Source organism: Sinohyriopsis cumingii, chromosome 3, assembly GCF_028554795.1.
Source record: "Sinohyriopsis cumingii isolate HCF-2022 chromosome 3, ASM2855479v2, whole genome shotgun sequence".
Taxonomy (NCBI): domain Eukaryota; kingdom Metazoa; phylum Mollusca; class Bivalvia; order Unionida; family Unionidae; genus Sinohyriopsis; species Sinohyriopsis cumingii.
Window position 1 is genome coordinate 114,358,799 of NC_142963.1, and position 17,841 is coordinate 114,376,639.

The window sequence follows — 17,841 nt, forward strand, 5'->3', positions numbered from 1 at the left end:
TGCTGCTTTGTCAGTGATGACACCGCGCCCTGAAATTCCTTGCCAGGATCAACTTGTAATAATCGTGGCCAGTTTAGAGGTCCTCGTTGATAAATTCGTTTAAACGCAGAGGCGACTTCGGACGCTGTTTTAGTCGCTAACGGTTCTGCTTCTTTGTATCTACTGGCAACATCAACTACTGTTAGCGCGTATTTGTATATTTTTCTACGGACAGTATCATGAGGCAGGAATAGTATGTCAGCCTGATGAACTTCATTGGGGGTACTAACATCAAAATGTGCAAAGTTGATTTGTCGAGGTGGTGGTAAGTAGATTTGCCATATTGCTTGTTTTGACAGCCATTTTTTGGCAACCTCGCGTGTTACTTTTGCTGCGCTGGTGAGTTTATTAATTGCTGAGTTACCTCTCCAGTATCCGGCCGGGGAATAATAAATCGCTTCCATTTTTATTTAATTATCCAGCGCCTAATACTAATTTAGATTTCATCGCTGATCTTACTAACCAATTAGCGAGTGACTCCTTAAATGATTTATTTTTTATGGCGCTTAGTGCATGAATTAATTTCACATCCGCGATATGCCTGTCTTGTAGATCTTTACTTCGATAAGCAACATCATGTATGTGACACGCTGCGTCGATAGCGTTTATCGGATACTCTCCCGGTTTTGGTTTAGATTGTTCATCAAGTCTGATATCTAGTCGTGTCCCTGGACCGCAGTAATTGTATCCTGGGAGATGCTTTTCTCCCGGATATTTAGCCCAAGGGGTACCTGGAAGTCGTCCGAGGGTTGCTGCGATGTCACCTCCGCTGACTTTGTCAGGCTTTTTTTTTGAAATCTAAATTTTTTTGTGCCACATCGCGCACACTTACCAGAGAGTGCTTGTCTGTTATTTTTTGTTGTAATGGTTGTTATGTCGTTTGTAGGGGTTCGTGCCTTACACTTTACACAATATAAATCCATAATTATTATTCTTTATATACAAATGGAGATCACTGATTTTTCTGCGACGCGAAGAAAGGAGCCAGTTAAGCATAATTCAGTGCTACCAAACTCTATCAGAATGATCATTATAGGACCGTCAGGATCAGGTAAAACGCAACTGCTACTGAACATGATAATGAAGTGGATGAAATGGGACAAACTATACTTGATAGCTCCGTCTGTGGATGATCAACGTTGTTATGATGTTATAAAAGATTTTAATGAGAATGCAAAAGCGCTGAGTGAAGACGGCGAGGACGTTGTTGAATTTATAACTGATATTGAAGAAGCTCCGTCCGTGGAAGACCTCGACGGGAAAATAAATAACCTAGTAGTGTATGATGATGTGATGCTGGACAAGCAAAAAAATCCTGCAAGAATATTTTCCCGGGGTCGTCATAAAAACACTGATGTGATTTATGTTACTCAGCGTTATACACAAATTCCTAAAGTAATTAGAGACAACTGTAATCTTCTTGCGGTGTTTAATGGAGTTGATGTTCATACGCTGAGAAATATTCATCAAACCTGGTGTAGCGGCGATATGGATATTAATAAATTCAAAAATTTCTTTAGTCGCGCTCAAAGAACCCCGCATGGATTTGTGACAATAAATTTACACGACCCGCGGACACGATACCGTATCGGACTTGATACACTATTTGCGACATAAAAATGTTTTCTTGGAAACTCATTTCGTAGAGCAGCAGGGGGCGCAAACTACACCTGATTTTTCGATGATACCTCACCGTGGAAATTATGTCGGATACGAGTCGGATTTATTGAAGTAACTCGCGTTATATCAGCGGAAATACAAAGCATTTTCAAGGACATTTTTTTTGTCTCGTTTTCTGAATAAAAGTGTTATTTCGTCGAAATAAGCCCTCTATCGAGGAATAGTTTCCTGGAAGGGGTGTCTCGGAAAAGTAACTTGTAGGATTCGCCCTCCCTGCTGCTCTCCAACTCACAGATTAGCGCGAGAAATAAGGCAACGCAACGTTGATTCTTGCACTTATCACAGTTATTTCAAATACAGCGGTGGATTATGGGATTCAGCTCGCATGGGAAACAAATATATCAACAAAATTATAATATTTGATGAAATTTGCACGGTAAATTTAGTTGTATTACAATCGTTCCTGACCTGGCTGGAGGAGAAAAATACAGCCGTAGTAATGTGCGGAGATCATGGCCAACCTGATCCGATTGATGGTGAATCTCCTCACGAATGGCTCAGGAACTTTGTTGACTATTATGAGGAAATCGACGCCGATTATAGATCCAATGATATTTTACTGACCGAATTCAAAAAAATAATACGATTGCGACCAAATAAAATTCAATGCGATGTGATGAGAAAAATAATCGACGAGACTCCGATGGATATTTTTCTTAATTTATGGCGTCCCGATCATCTGATTGTTGCTAGTAGGAAAATTGTTCGTGATGTTATTCAGGAAATGCTATTCAAGCTTCATTGCGAGAAATTTCCAACATTGCAGGTGCCATTGTGTTACAGGCCCGCTGATACCAGAAAACAAAATATCAGTGTTACTTTACCATGCGGAGAGGAAAAAATCTTAGTCTTGAATGATATTGTTTTTGTTGATATTAATCTCGTCAATGATGCGATAAACGCAGAGAGATCGCCATGGAAATTAGGCTACGCAACAACGATACATTCATCGCAGGGATTGACCGTAGATGGCCAAGTTTGGATCGTCGATGATAGAATTTCCTGGTCAAATTTAGTTTATTTAGCCGTGTCGAGGGTAAGAAAATTATCTCAGTTAGGTAGAATTCGGTTTCACATTAATGACGCTGGCGGTAGTTGAGTATCTTTCGGTATTATTTGTAATTCTTCTTTGGTAAATCCGCGCTGTGGTGCTAGTGAATCTAGGAAATAAATTGCTGGTCTTCCCGATGATCTCGTTACGGCTAATATTTTGTGTGTTGTTACGCTCCAATTTGGATCGGTTGCTCTTTTTCTTCCTCCTTCGGCTTCACCTTCTTTATATAAATACCTGACAGTGACGTTACCTAGCACAGGTGGAATTGTGGAATCTCGCTTTAGTGGTATCTTCGTTCTTGTAATTGCAATTGCGGGTTTCATTGATATTGTTCGTGTTACTTCGTTATTTAGCGCATTAATCACATGAGGTAATCTTGTTACCCAATCGTGGGATCGACTATCTTGAATGAATTCACGCGCATATTGGTATTTGAATAATCTTTCCGCTAGTGTTTTGTTGAATCTTTCAACGATAGCTTGATTACGATGAACACCAACTATGCCGCGTCGGATTTTGACATTATTTTTCTTCATCAATGTAGTAACCGCACCGAGGAATTCTCTTCCTGGATCAATTTGAAGAAGCTTCGGCCAGGTCAGCGGAGATCGTGAGTAAATTTTCTCAAATGCCTTTGAAATTTCTGTTGCTGTTTTATTTGATAATGGTTCGGCCTCCTTGTATCTGCTAGCGATATCAACGATGGTAAGAACATACTTGTATGTGACTCCGTTGACGGTATCATGAGGAAGAAACATAAGATCAGCCTGATGAACTTCATTAGGGACGCTGACAGAGAAACTCGCATACGGTATTCTCTTAGGCGGAGGAAGATAAATTTGCCAAATTGCCTGTTTCGATAGCCACGATTCAGCGGTGAATTGTTTTACTTTTGCTGCCTTGGCAAGTTTGGCTATTGCTGATTTTCCTTGCCAGAATCCTTGCGGAGAATAATATATTTGCTCCATTATTATTTACCAGCACCGAATACTAATTTACCTTTCATCGCGCCTTTTACCAGCCAAGTCGCCAATTTTTCTTTAAAATTTTTATTAGGAATCGCGTCTATTGCATGAATTAACCTAACATCAGCGAGATGCCGTTGTTGTAAATCCCCACTGCGATACGCAAGGTCGTGATAGTAGCACGCGTTATCGATGGCGTTTACTGGATCCTCGCCGGGATTTGGTTGATTTTTATCGTTGAGTCTTATATCTAGCCTTGTGCCGGGTCCGCAGTAATTGTATCCTGGCAAATGTTTTTCTCCGGGGTATTTTGCCCAGGGCAACCCTGGTAGATTTTTCATGGAGGCGGTAATGTCTCCTCCGGTTCTTCTATTTTTTTTTTTACAAATTTGAATTTGCGTGTCTTACAAACTTCGCATTCTCCTGCAATTGCGTTCCTGTTGTTGCGTGTGACGATTTCGGTTGGATTTATCGTAGCTGTGTGAGTGCGACACTTAACACAATATACATCCATAATATTCTAGTAACATGAATGTAATTGATTTTTCGGCCACGAAGCGACGTGAGCAGGTGAAACATAACGCGGCGTTACCGAATTCGATTAGAATGATAATTATCGGCCCATCCGGTTCTGGAAAGACGCAGCTGTTGCTAAATTTGATAATGCGATGGCTAAAATGGGATAAGTTGTATTTGGTTGCGCCATCCGTTGATGATCAACGTTGCTATCAAGTGCTAAAGGAATTTAGCGACAATACCGACGAAGGCACGATAGAATTCATCACAGACATCAATGATACCCCATCCGTGGAAAATTTAGACGGTGATGTTAATAATCTCGTCGTATTCGATGATGTTATGCTGGATAAGCAAACTAATCCGGCTAGGATATTCTCGCGTGGCCGACACAAGAACACCGATGTGATTTACGTGACGCAGCGATATACGCAAATTCCAAAGGTAATTAGGGACAATTGTAATATCTTATCAGTTTTCAATGGCGTCGATACTCACACGCTGAGAAATATTCATCAAACTTGGTGCAACGGCGACATGGATATAAATAAATTCAAAAATGTCTTCAGCCGCGCTCAGGCAACACCACATGGTTTTATCACGATTAATCTTCATGATCCGCGTAGTAGGTATCGAATTGGTCTTGATCAAATTTATTCATGAGACTCGCAGCCAAATTCCATTTCACAAACTTACTACCCCCCCTAAAAATGTTACTTGAAAAATCACGAATTTGCACACAAAAAATTGTAGTCGGGAGTGAATTTACGCAAATTATTTCTTGTAGGAAGGCTTATTTTAGCTTTCTGAGGCTTCTACGGAGAAAGTTCTCGTAGGAAGGTTTATTTGGTCTGTACAGTCTGGTCTGTAGAACTTCCCTGCTGCTTTTACTATGTAAGGGCACACCCACCGTGGTGCCTGTTTGCAGCCAAATCTCCTTATTTTATTGGCATTCTTCATAAGTACAAGAGTTACCTTTTGAAAAGTTTTAAAGGATTTATAACTTTTATCAAAATTTCACTTATGGCAGATCTGTGCATTTTTAATGTCTTCTGTTACACTTTGACCTTTAAACTCTCTGTGTTTGTTAATGTTTGCTAACATTTGAATATTTGAGAAACATTGGTTGCAAACTTCCTACTGTTTTCTTTTTAATTAGCAATTTCAATAAAATGCTGAATTATTTTACACATGCTAATAAAAACTGACTAATTGGGACAATCATATTTCTTCCTTGTGAGACCTTAACATATTTATATTTCCTCATTTCATACTCTAATTATATATAAAATCCAAACAAAATAATAAAAACATATACACCTCCTTCATGAAGAAAGGGCATTAATATGTTTTGCTAAAAAGGTACATTGCAACAACATTGTTTATTTCAATGTGGCTAGTTTTATAAACAAACATATTCATTTTTGGGGGAATTTGTTCTTATAAACTTCTTAAAATAAGTATCTGTTTTTACAAATTTAGTTTTGATAATTAATTGTTCCAATGTATAAAAGGTGTAATTGGAAGTGGGGACGAATCACCTAGCCAATTGTTTCCCCAGGGGAGAAACTTTCAGCTGGAGGGGGAAACAATTGACTAGCCAGTTGTATCCCCTGGGGAAAGAATTGGCTAGTTGATTCTTTCCACGGGAAAAAATCAGCTAGCCAATTCTTTCCCTGGGGAAATTTTCAGAGGGGGGATAAATCTGACTGCACCAGTAGCATGACCATTGGATGAACCAACAAGTAGATATCTGCTTTTTTTGACATTTCCAGTAGTGGAGTGATGCTGCCTTCCATGCATGCATCAGAATTCTAAAGAAGGTCAACAGTCGATGGATATACAGTTATTATGTTTTGACAGGGATTACTACAGAAAATGTGATGGTTCAGAACGATTTAATTTGTTGCGCGAAAAGAAGAGGAACTTTACTGACCATCCACATACAAATGTCAGTCTAAATAAAATATTAATTACTCGCGAGTGGCCGACAGTCCACCAAAAGATCCATGATTAGATAGTGCCTCGTCTGGTTGATCTCTGCTACTAGAAATGTCAAAAAGAAAAAAATGCTGAGATCTCACAGCAAACATTACTCAGGCCAGATGTCAGCATAAGCAGATTAAGGTATAACAATGCACTTTTAAGATGGTTTGTCAATATGAATAAATAATTCAATTATGTAACAACAGATAAATTCCAGTGCATTTTATATATATAGTTTGTGGTTTCCTTTCATCATGCCTCTGAATTTCTCCATTCCAAACCCAAGATTGTGTATGCAAATTTAAACAGCCAACAATAAAATCACCAGATAATATATTTCACCTATAAGGACCAAAACTCACAATTTGTGACATTGGCGAAGCCTAGCACAATTCCCTGAATAAACTTCTAGCACTTTATTTCTCATACATATAAGAAGAAACAACTATTTTTCATGTATGAGAAAAATACATGTATATGAACTTTTGGGAGCCATGCCATGATCGTGTTATATCCAAATTCATGTTGTAATGGAGCGTGCTATAATGGGTTACCAATGTAATACATAGTCCAAGCTAAACATTCCCAGTCTGATGCCTTAGTCATATCCAACATAGAGAATATCTTCGTATTCTGACTTGGACTCCTGGGCATCCAAGTGAGGCTGGAGGAGGGACTCTCAGCAATAGTAACAATAATGTATTACACAATTAAAATTAGTTTCCACCCTCCCAATACATTTTTATAGCAGTAACGCATCACCTGTTACTACTGCATCACTGAATTTACAAGTTAGAAGGGAGGCTAATGACCTCAAAAACAAAAAGTCGTATCAGAAAAATATACACTTACCCTTATTGTAGGAGTGTTTCTTACTGTAAGCTGGTAGATGACTTGGCTACACATGCTGTGACAGTTGGACCCAATCAGTAAATGCCTATACTCTGGTGCACCAAGGATAAAAGGTCTTTGGTTTGTCTGATATCATCTCTTCCATGATAATGCAGTATACCAGTGACTGTGGAATGGTAGGTTATAACTGTGATTGGTGCTTACTGTTTCTCATCAAAGAACCCAAGGTAGTTAGATATTGAGGCATGGATGCCTGCTATGGTAAAATATGTTCTTGTGTCTACCACTGTGAGAATATATTCCATTGCCTTTGTATGCTTTTACAGTGGAGGGCCATCTCACTTGAGGGATTTCTCCATCACTGTTTGTTCCTGAGGTCATAATTTAGTAAGATCCTGATGTGCAGAATCAGGAACTATAGACTGTGATGAAACACCTGCAGTCATGGTTGTTTGAGCAGCTGAGGGAATATCTCAATTTCCTAGTGATTTTGTTGTGACATTGACGAGGTTGTTGATCTAAAATTTCTAATTTGAGTGTTACAGTAGTAATCAGGATGAGTTGACACTATAATTCATTTGCTTCCTATACCACCTGAGGTGTTGAAGAAGTGTTTACATCTGGCCATTCCAATTTATAGACTATCCAGGAATTTGGATTCAGGACTGATGAGACAATGGTTGGGATTTTGGTAACTCACCTTCTTGACAAAATGTCCACCATAGGTAGATCCCATCAGGCACCTACTGAGTGAAACCAAGGGATGAAGAGACCATTCCACTTGTATTAGAGGTTCTTGTAGGACAATGAGTCTGCCAATACATTCACCAACCTAGGATATATCAAACCTGGATGTGGATATATTGTTGATGCATCCAAGAAAAAGATTAGTCAGTCACCAACCTGGATGCTGGGAAGAGGAAGACGTCGCAGGAGAGGGTGACACTCCCTGAAATTTACAACTTCCCTCCTCGGGGAAGAGAAATGAGTCCAAATACCACCTTCCTAGGCCTCTATGACTGCCGTCTCATCTGGGGAAAGATTGGCAGGAGGGAGTTTGAACTGGAGCTGTTTGTGGCTGTTAAAGCTGACCCTGTTTGAAAAACTTGAAGAAAGTCCCCATCATCCGATCAGGGTGGGTATGCATATTGGTCAGTTTAGTCATGCCTGGACCAGTGTTGCTGGTCTCTCCAATCCTGCGATGCTACACAAGGGATAAGACCTTGGAAGAGCATCTCCACATCAAGCAGTGCAGCCCTCAATAGGTTTTTGGTGTGGTCCAGCAAAGACTTAGAAGTCTCCAAAGTTCATCTCTACAGCGGTGGAGAAGCACCATGATCTGCACATGGACACTCAAAGTGCATACCTTGACATTTTAGCCACAGCCTCTAACAAGCAATTAAAAGTTGCTACTGGAGACAATGATTTCTCCTTAAGAAAACTGAAGGAGGCAGCAATAAAGAGATCAGCATGTGAAGCTATTGTAACCAGGGTTGAAACCTTTAGTTTAAAGATCTGACCAGGAAATGTGCACAGGTCCTAGTCTGATATTCCCACCTAGGAAGCACAAGGGGGTGCTTTGATAACTAGAGGTGAAATCCAGCAGCTAAAACACTGAAGACGGACAGACCACACATTCTTGTGTCTCACAGCCTCTTGGCCCTGAACCTGGAAAGAAGCTTAGTATCCTCAGCTCATGAAGGCTTTGGACACAGCTCTGGAAAAAGCCTTACTGAATGTCAAGACGTCCTCCTTTTCCACTAGGTGATATGAAAAATGTGACAAAGAAGAGGGCCCATCTAAGTCAACAAGAATTAAAAAGGTACCGTGGTCCAGGCCTTGCACTCAGAACTATACAGAACCTTCCCTCCTGGTTTCCATCTCTGGAGAAGAAGACTTTGAATATGTTTAATCATCCTGTAAACACTTGAAGGGGCAACAGGACCAACCTTGCCATCTTCCATCAATGGAGAATGGCATCAATGATCCTTTCATGTCAAACTGGTAAGAGATTGGTGGCCCACCTCCTGACGAGATGGAGGTCTATGGCCAGCTCTCTCTCTTACATACATTGGAACCCAAGAAGAGATGAAGTTGATGGCATTAAGTGGGAAAAAAGACACTAATGGGTAGTAGATGTGCAAGTAAATGCCATCTCCTTATCTCCATATGAATTAATTGGAAATAAAAGGAAAGGGTGATTATCTACCTGATCTCTAGTTCCAGACTGTCAATCAAAACCCAGTGTCCAGCAGCTGATCACTGGTCAAAGATCATTCTGGTGATGAAGACCTGATAAAGAAAAATTTGTTCAGAGAACAAAAGTCAGCATCTGACCTCTTTGAGCTATAGCCTTCAGGAAGCCACATCTTGCTCTTATCAGGCAAGGGGCAAAAAATTATTTCTAAAAGAAACTAACAGCACCAGTTAAAAAGCCACTAATATGAAGTTTTTAGATGATTTCCAAACTGTAGAAAGCACTGCCAATACCTCTTACACTGGAAGTATTGACTTCATTAAGAAAGACAGTGATCGAGCCCCTTCCTGGGATCAAAGGGGAACATTTTTCCTCCTCTGTAAGTAAATAAACTTCCAACTAAGTCCTATGCTGTGTCTTCCCACAGACAACAAACTTGACAACATTGGTACATGTACACTTAGTACATGATAAACAGGTGGGATAAGTGTCCCATTGAGCCTTCTTATACCTGCATTTACAAACACCATGTGACATAATTATAAGCCGAAGGAAGAAAAAAAATCACAAAATGAACAGAACTTGAACTAACATAGGTTAAGGGATACTTGGACTAAAAGGAAGTGAAAATTTACTGAAGCAACACTCTGCAAAGCATGGTGCAAAAACTATAAATTTAGTAAGACAGCAAGCAAATACACACAAAGAAACAAGGACTTGGGAGAAAAAGATTTAAACAACTCCAAAATGATGTGTTTGCCCAAAATGAAACCCAAAGCCAACAATGAATGTAAACTTTTTGTACCATCCTGACACACATGTAAGAGCATGATAGTGCAAGGAAAAATAAGAAAGTCCACTGTTGGATATGACTAAGGAATCAGACTGGCATTGTACTCTTTTTTTGCTGGCACTCCAATTAATAATTAATAATTGGAGGATGGAATATTTAGCTTAGACTGAGGACATAACATCTCAAAAAGGGGTAGCAATGCAAAAGTAACAAATCATGTATTACTGACACGAAATAAATAATTGTCAAAAGATAATTCAATAAGTTGGATACATTTTATAGGAAAAAAGCTTTGAGTTAACATATAATGTTAAAAAATAGAGAAGAAACTCACTTTTATTTCATAAACAAGAAACTCTGGTGGGTCTGATATTGCTTACATGGCAGATATTACAGCAGCTGATCACATCACAATGTAAACTTGTTAGTTTTCTAAGTACAAACCTCCAGGGAAGTCCAGTTAGTAATCTTTAAATAGTGTTATTCTTTAAATATCTACCAAATCTGAGCTATAATTTTACTATGAGACAAAAAGATAACAAGCTCAGTCAATAACAGACAGTTAATCACTCATTCCAAACAATTAATCATTTAATTGCAACAAATTTGGCTAACTTTGAAAAAGTATGCAATTCTTTGGTAAACCTTTTTTTTCCTGTTCTCTACAGTAAAATCTAACTTTAAAAACTATGAGACCATTTGGCATGACAGACCAGGACTGCAAATCAAACTCTCTGAGCCAAAATGAGCCAAGATTTTGTGCCAGCCAGTCACAAAGGTCTTAAATTTTGTAACATCACTTTTGATTTGATGAAAGTGGAAACTCAAGCTCAGAGTTTTATGTTCTCACAGTCAGATTCTTAATGCAGAGATTAATTTGTTTAATTGTGCAATGGCCTCTTTTGAGAGACCACCTATCCTGAGAGACCATTTATTGTTGCCAGATAGGCTGGGCTCTCAAAAGCAGTCAAAAATTGGCCTTCTTACAGGTAACTTGTTACAAGAATTGTGTTCAGATACTATGAATTATGTTGCTTTTGTGAATATCAACATTTGTGGTTTTGTGAAACAAAAAGATTTTTGTTAATACTTAAATTTAAGGATTGGGATAGGCATCCAATGGTTCCCATGAAAGGACAATTGTTTATTGGGTCTTTAAATTTGTGGTTTGTAACAGCCAATAAATCCATACAACACAGTACCCCATGAAAAACAGTGAATTTCAGAATGAGGACAAACTCAGTCAGAATGAAGTACACCTCATACGCATAAAATGTCACTCATGATAAATGTCCAAGATCATACCAGGAAAACATAATATATAAAGTTTAATCAGAATGTTTTCAGAAACACAGATGCATAATTACCTCATTTGTACTAACAAATGATGCACATAATCCATAATGTTTTCATGATTTGGATGATATAAGCTTACATACAAAGTCTGGCTAAAATTTGTACAGATATGCTGCCTCTAGTCTGGTAAAAAGTGATCTCCTCATCAGTATGCACAGATGTCACTCATAATTCAAAACTGGTGTGAAATCTCAAGGTCAGCTGCATATATGTCAAGTCTGACTGAAATCTCGTAAGAAATACAGCATCAAGCATGATAACAAGCTCATCTGAGAAGAAGACAAATCACCTAAATAATACAAAAAGATGTCCTGGAAATTCCAACTTGCATGAAATCTTGGTTACATCAGTCTATAATATAAAGTTTGATCCAAATCAATTAAGAAATACAGTTTCTAGACTGGTAACATGTTCAACCAATCAAAATCCATATTAGCTGATTAAAATTCATAGACATCACTCATTATAAATCTCATACAATATTTCTGATTGAAGTCTATTCTGAATTAAATCTGCTATTGTTTTAACAAGTCTAAAAGTCAAGAAATTATTAATAGACACAAGACATGTTGTGTCAGACACAAAATACAACAAATACATGGCCATTTCTATCACAAGGCATTTAAGGTGAAAGAAGAACTGTAATAAAAAAAAATACTTTGAAATGTATTTATATACCTGCCTTGTCTGACATCAAGAAAATATTTGCTACATATATTTATTACATAATGTTCACTTTTACTAATAATGTAACGACACCACATCATAAAAACCTTACTGTGGAGTGACACTTAGCTAATGTCATACTGCAGCATCCCTGAGTAATGTAAAGTTTTCAATGTTAAGTAATCTATAGAAACGTAAACTTGTGTTCAATTTGACATAAAATTAATGAGCCTTATAGAATAATACAATATACCATTCACTGCCAACAGCTCATGGCATATGTTATTATTAAAGTATTTTATAAACTCATAGCAAACAACCCTCACGCAATATCTCTATATATTAAATAAAATTTTACCTGATACTAAACTTTATGGTCAAAAACAGACCATTAATTAAGCTAATATTATTGTGTATAATCTATATTTTTGTAATTTTTATTCATGACTGTAAACTGAAGTGATTTTCTATAAAGAAGATATTACATAGCTAATTTTTGAACATGGGTATAAATTCTATTTGAACATCAAGTGCCTGTAGATTGTACAGGATCTATAAATAGGTGTTGTCAAGTTTCTAGTACTGAAGCATGTTTACAAATTTGGGGTTATTTCCTACAAGTTAGGTAAGTCAGGTGGGTTCTTAAAAGAATTAAGCCATTTCCCATTTAATGGGTCAGTCGGATCAGTTCTTTTACAATGTGGGTTATTGCAAAATGTCATGTAGTGAGTAGGAGAAAATTGTGCTTTTGGCCTGTATATATGTATTTAAGGAGATAAGCAATTAATTCTTTTTGGGGTTCCTACTTCATATGTTTTTGTGTTGATGTCAATCTGCAGAAGTATTTAATGTTGTATTTGGGTAATTTAAGAGGAGACATTTGTTAGGATTATTCACTGGAATTATAAAGTGCTTACTGGACTAAAATATTATTCTGGGACTATTATAAATTATTCAAAGGAGTTGTAGACAATGCCATTAGGTTATATCAGGACTGCTGGCAGACCAGTACATTCAAGGATCTGAAATTCATTCAGAATATTTTAGAACTTTTGTTAGGAATATTTTGGATTTAATTCATAATACTGTAAGCTCCTCTTAAATTTTCATTTTATAACATTCATAATTAAAATATTTGTTAAGTTTGATAAAACTTGTTGGCTTTGCTTCTTTTCGTTACTTAGTTTATAACCATAGAATGATAACAATATGATGCAGTTTTTTGCTTGTGAAAAAACCTGTAACCTGTCTGAATTCTTCCATCAACATGGTCACTGTCCATCCCCATGTGACGTATTCCAATACGGAGGGGTTATCAGGGTCAAGTTCTGTCAGCACAAAGTAGGTAAATATGGCCAGGAATATCAAATAAGAGATCTGAAATGAGGAAAGGATTTACATGCATGTGGTAAATTATTGTTTACATTTACATAATAATACTTACTACATACCCAATTAATCTTGCATGCTTTATCTGGTAGCCAATACAGATGTTCAAGTCCGTTATTTCCATGTCACACACCCAGAATGAAACTACTTAGGTGTACTTTTGATACCCATGTGTAAAACTTTAATAAATCCTAATTTATTTTGAATTGCATTCATACAGTAAAGCTAAATATATTTCAAAAGTGTAAAAATAAGCAATAAGTACAAAATCACATTCCTGTTTAGTTACAAGTTGGGAAAAGAACACATTAGATATGGCTAATGAATACATCTTGCCCAGACAGTACTGACACATCCCAATGCCATATCCACTCACTACTTCCAACAACTTGGAACAAAACATATATGCAGTTTTGTGTATACATATATCAGTTAAGTCTGACATCATTTGGTTGAAGCAATCTGTAACATTTTTATACAAATATCTCAAGCAAATTACTGCAAAATATGGATGACAAGTACACACATAAAAAAGTTTATAACAAAAATAAGTGCACTCATGTCCTCTCATTTAATTGTTGAAGAAACAGTCACAAACATGAGTGATACAAAAAGGTATACAAATATCAGATTTGTCCATCAAATGATTTCTTGGACTCTAATTTAATCACCTGTGTGACTATTTATATTTTCAACTTGTTTTTCTTTCCTTTCTTTAATCTATATGGTGATCATAGATGTTTTTTGTCTGGTATCAATGTCTGGGATTTGGTGAAAACATGAATGATTACTATTCTTACACTTGAACAAAAACTTTGAAATGTTCAGATACAATTTAAAGCTTTCCTAATAAAGATGCTGTTCTGAAATGATGGCTTTACTTAATCCTTTTCCAAGGAAAACCAGACTTCTGATCAGTTGATGTAAAACAGATCAGGGTCTCACAAGAGATCTAATTTCTAAGATCAATAAGGAAATAAGCACTTTTAAATTAGTGAATCATTTAGTATATTTGTAATTACTGAGGAAGAAAGCGACTAACATATGTGAGGTGGATAATTAAGTGAAACTGCACAGATTCTAAATCATATTTTTATTTTTACACAAATATGAATATACATCACTGTGGAGCAGATGAGCTGAAAAATCTGTGCATGTTGTTATTTCCATTGCTCTAAATGAAAAAGATGCGCTGGGGAAAAAGAGAACATCTTTATTCTCCACTCAAAAAATGTCTGTGTGACTGGAGAACCTAACAGGTATGCATGTTTTCATTTTCACTCAATATACACAAAATGGGGAATGCAGTCATTTTTGTTAGATCTAATAAGGAAAAATGATGTATGACAACACTACAGGGAAGTAATGCCATTTGAAATAAATCACTGTTACATGGATACAGCCACAATGAAAGACTCCATTCCAACAATGCTACATATTGTATAGTCGTATCTAAATGTCTCTGTTCACTACTCCATTTTACAGTTTGCATTTCAAAAATGTCCATCCAAGGAAACATACGATCATATGTTACTTACATGCAAATGAACATGAGAAAAAGTCTGGAAAGCACTTGCTTTACATAAAATATGTTTACAAATGATTAAATTAAAAGGTAATTGCATTCATCTCCATTCTTGCAATGCACTTGTTTATAGCAGTGTTGTCTGGAACAATCTGCCTGCATACCCTTCTAAGCAGTTGTGGTTATGGAGGATTCAGTAAAGGTCAGTGGTCATCTGAGATAAAGAAATGGTTCATTGCCTCAACACAGAGACTTTCCAAATGGGAAGTTCTAAATTTTCTCATAAAAAGGTGAAGTTCCTGATTATGTATTGGAATAAACATTTGTAGGTCAAGGTTTACACAATCAAGCCATGTTCAAGTTTAGAGTTCGCTAGAGAAATGTGTAGTCAGAGTAAGACCTTCCAGTGTTCTCCTCAATCTGTGTTTACCACAACTCATTTCAAATCTGTGGCTTTGTGGAAGAAAGGTCAGTTTACAGTATAATTTAAGGCCTAAAGATTTGGTTTCCTCCACAACAGGAATGAGAGAACAAACTTGATAGAGTCCGGGATCATCTGGGATCATCATGAATTCTGTGTAATTGGCAGAAGCGTACACAAAACAGTCATAGATTTTGAAAATTTGAACCTGTTTTCTTCTGCCCATTTCTTAACTCTATTTAAGCATTTTTATATCATATTTCACACTAATTTAATAGTGGAACCTGCTGATCTCTAATTGTACAAGTTTAAATTGGTACATACCATGTATACTCAGATTCTGAATTGCTGAATTGGCACTGAAATTTTTAAAGACTTTTTTCCATTCCCCGACCATGTCTTTACATGCATCATTAATCATGGTTTGCTTGTCCTTTAGGAATCAACAAAAATCTTGGTACTGTATTCCCAATAACATTCTGGAGTGTTTTTATATATACTGGATCTACTATGTTGTTAAAATGATCAACTATCAAATCTGAACAGAAACATTTTTCAAACTGCCAGGTAGTTCAATTTTTCCTACTCTGCCCTAACCCTTGAGGTTCTGAGGTATTACTTCAGAATTTATAGTGGAAAGTGGTCTCTACAACAAAGGTTGTCACCAACTACCAAAGCAAAGTCATGTAACAGAGATGGGTTGTAGATAGTTAAACCTAAGGATGAATAGAATCCTGTAGCAGTATGCTGGCTTGTATATGACATACCATTAATAAGGCAAAGATTGCATTTGGAAACAAAAGTCTTTTTATTTCTTCTTTCTCATTGATATCTTAGTAGCCCCAAAGTGTGCTGTGGCTGTTAAAGTCACCAATAAAAACAAATGGTACTATTCAAAGACGGTCAAGATTAGATTGATTGATAGCAGTGCTTGGATGGAGATATATTTAAGAAAGTGTAAAAATATTGTGTACAGACACGTGAATGGCTACAGCTTGCAACGTAATATTGATTGAGCTGTAAGCAGTAATTTTTATGATGGACACTCCTCCATTGGCCTTATCAGTATTTATTGGAAAATTGCAGTATGTGATGAATTTGTTTTATATTAACTCTATCCCATTATTTTCTAGCTACTGGGTCATGATGTTTATAACTAGAATTATCTCATCAAAATCTATCTTAAAAAATTCAGCAATTCCACTGTATTATGGTGTCAGACATATTTTATACAAGTGGTAGAAGTATGGGACTTCTGGGTGTACTTGCGACAAACATTAGTATGAAGAGTGACCTTACTTATAATGCAGGTCACTCCTTATAGTTCCTATACACAGTACTCCAATGAGACAGTATTGTAATGTAGAGGCTTGCTGTCAAAGCAGTCAAAGAGTAAGTACAATCAATTTAGAATAACACGGTTAATATTCATGTAAGACTTACATTATAAGTAATGAAGACCGTGATGGGGGCTGTGTAAAAGTAATAGATGGCATTGTATAATCCAATTGTGTTGGTAGAAGGATCACTGAACAGCGTAACATTGTAAAGTCTCTTTTTGCCATGCTTGTTTCGGCGTGTTTTTGATCTGGTAAACACTTCTGCATCCTGATCATGATCTTTGACTGCATTAGGATTTGGCTCGATCTGGTTTTTGGCAACATCCTCTTTTGGCTGTTCTTCCACCTCCTCTCCCTCCATAAGGATATCAAAGTTCTGATGATCAACTGGTGCTTGATTACTTGTGAATTTGATCAGTGGTATCATGATGGGGACAATGATGGAAATTAGGATCTGAAAGAAAAGCAGAAAGCAAATCATAAAAACACTCATTATACTATTTCAAAAATCTCAGAAGGTGTCATGTGTAGTGTGAAAAATCTCAGAAGCTATCACGTATAGTGTGAAAGATCTCAGAAGTTATCATGTGCAGTATGAAAGATCTCAGAAGCTATCATGCGTAGTGTGAAAGATCTCTGAAGCTAATATGTGTAGTGTGAAAGATCTCAAAAGTTATCATGTGTAGTGTTAAAGATCTCAGAAGCTGTCGTTTGTAGTGTGAAAGATCTCAGAAGCTATCATGCGTAGTGTGAAAGATCTCAGAAGCTATCAAGTGTAGTGTTAAAGATCTCAGAAGTTATCATGTGTAGTATGAAAGATCTCAGAAGCTATCATATGTAGTATGAAAGATCTCAGAAGCTATCATGCATAGTGTGAAAGATCTCAGAAGCTATCATGTGTGGTGTGAAAGGTCTCAAAAACTATCATGTGTAGTGTTAAAGATCTCAGAAGCTGTCATTTGAAGTGTGAAATATCTCTGAAGCTGTCATGTGTAGTGTGAAAGATCACAGAACCTATCACGTCTAGCGTGAAAGATCTCAAAAGCTATCACATGTAGTGTT

General features: G+C 36.9%; 1 protein-coding gene across 1 annotated transcript in view; it reads right to left on the bottom strand.

Annotated features, from left to right (window-relative positions):
* LOC149803623 (transient receptor potential cation channel subfamily M member-like 2) overlaps window positions 1-17,841 on the bottom strand; it is a 155,179-nt gene that overhangs the window by 53,496 nt on the left and 83,842 nt on the right. Inside the window, exons 19-20 of the mRNA XM_089953363.1 lie at window positions 16,883-17,233; window positions 13,350-13,481 (exon numbers count right to left, since the gene is read on the bottom strand). Coding sequence (XP_089809489.1) covers window positions 13,350-13,481; window positions 16,883-17,233 — 483 coding nt within the window. The remainder of the gene's footprint in view (window positions 1-13,349; window positions 13,482-16,882; window positions 17,234-17,841) is intronic.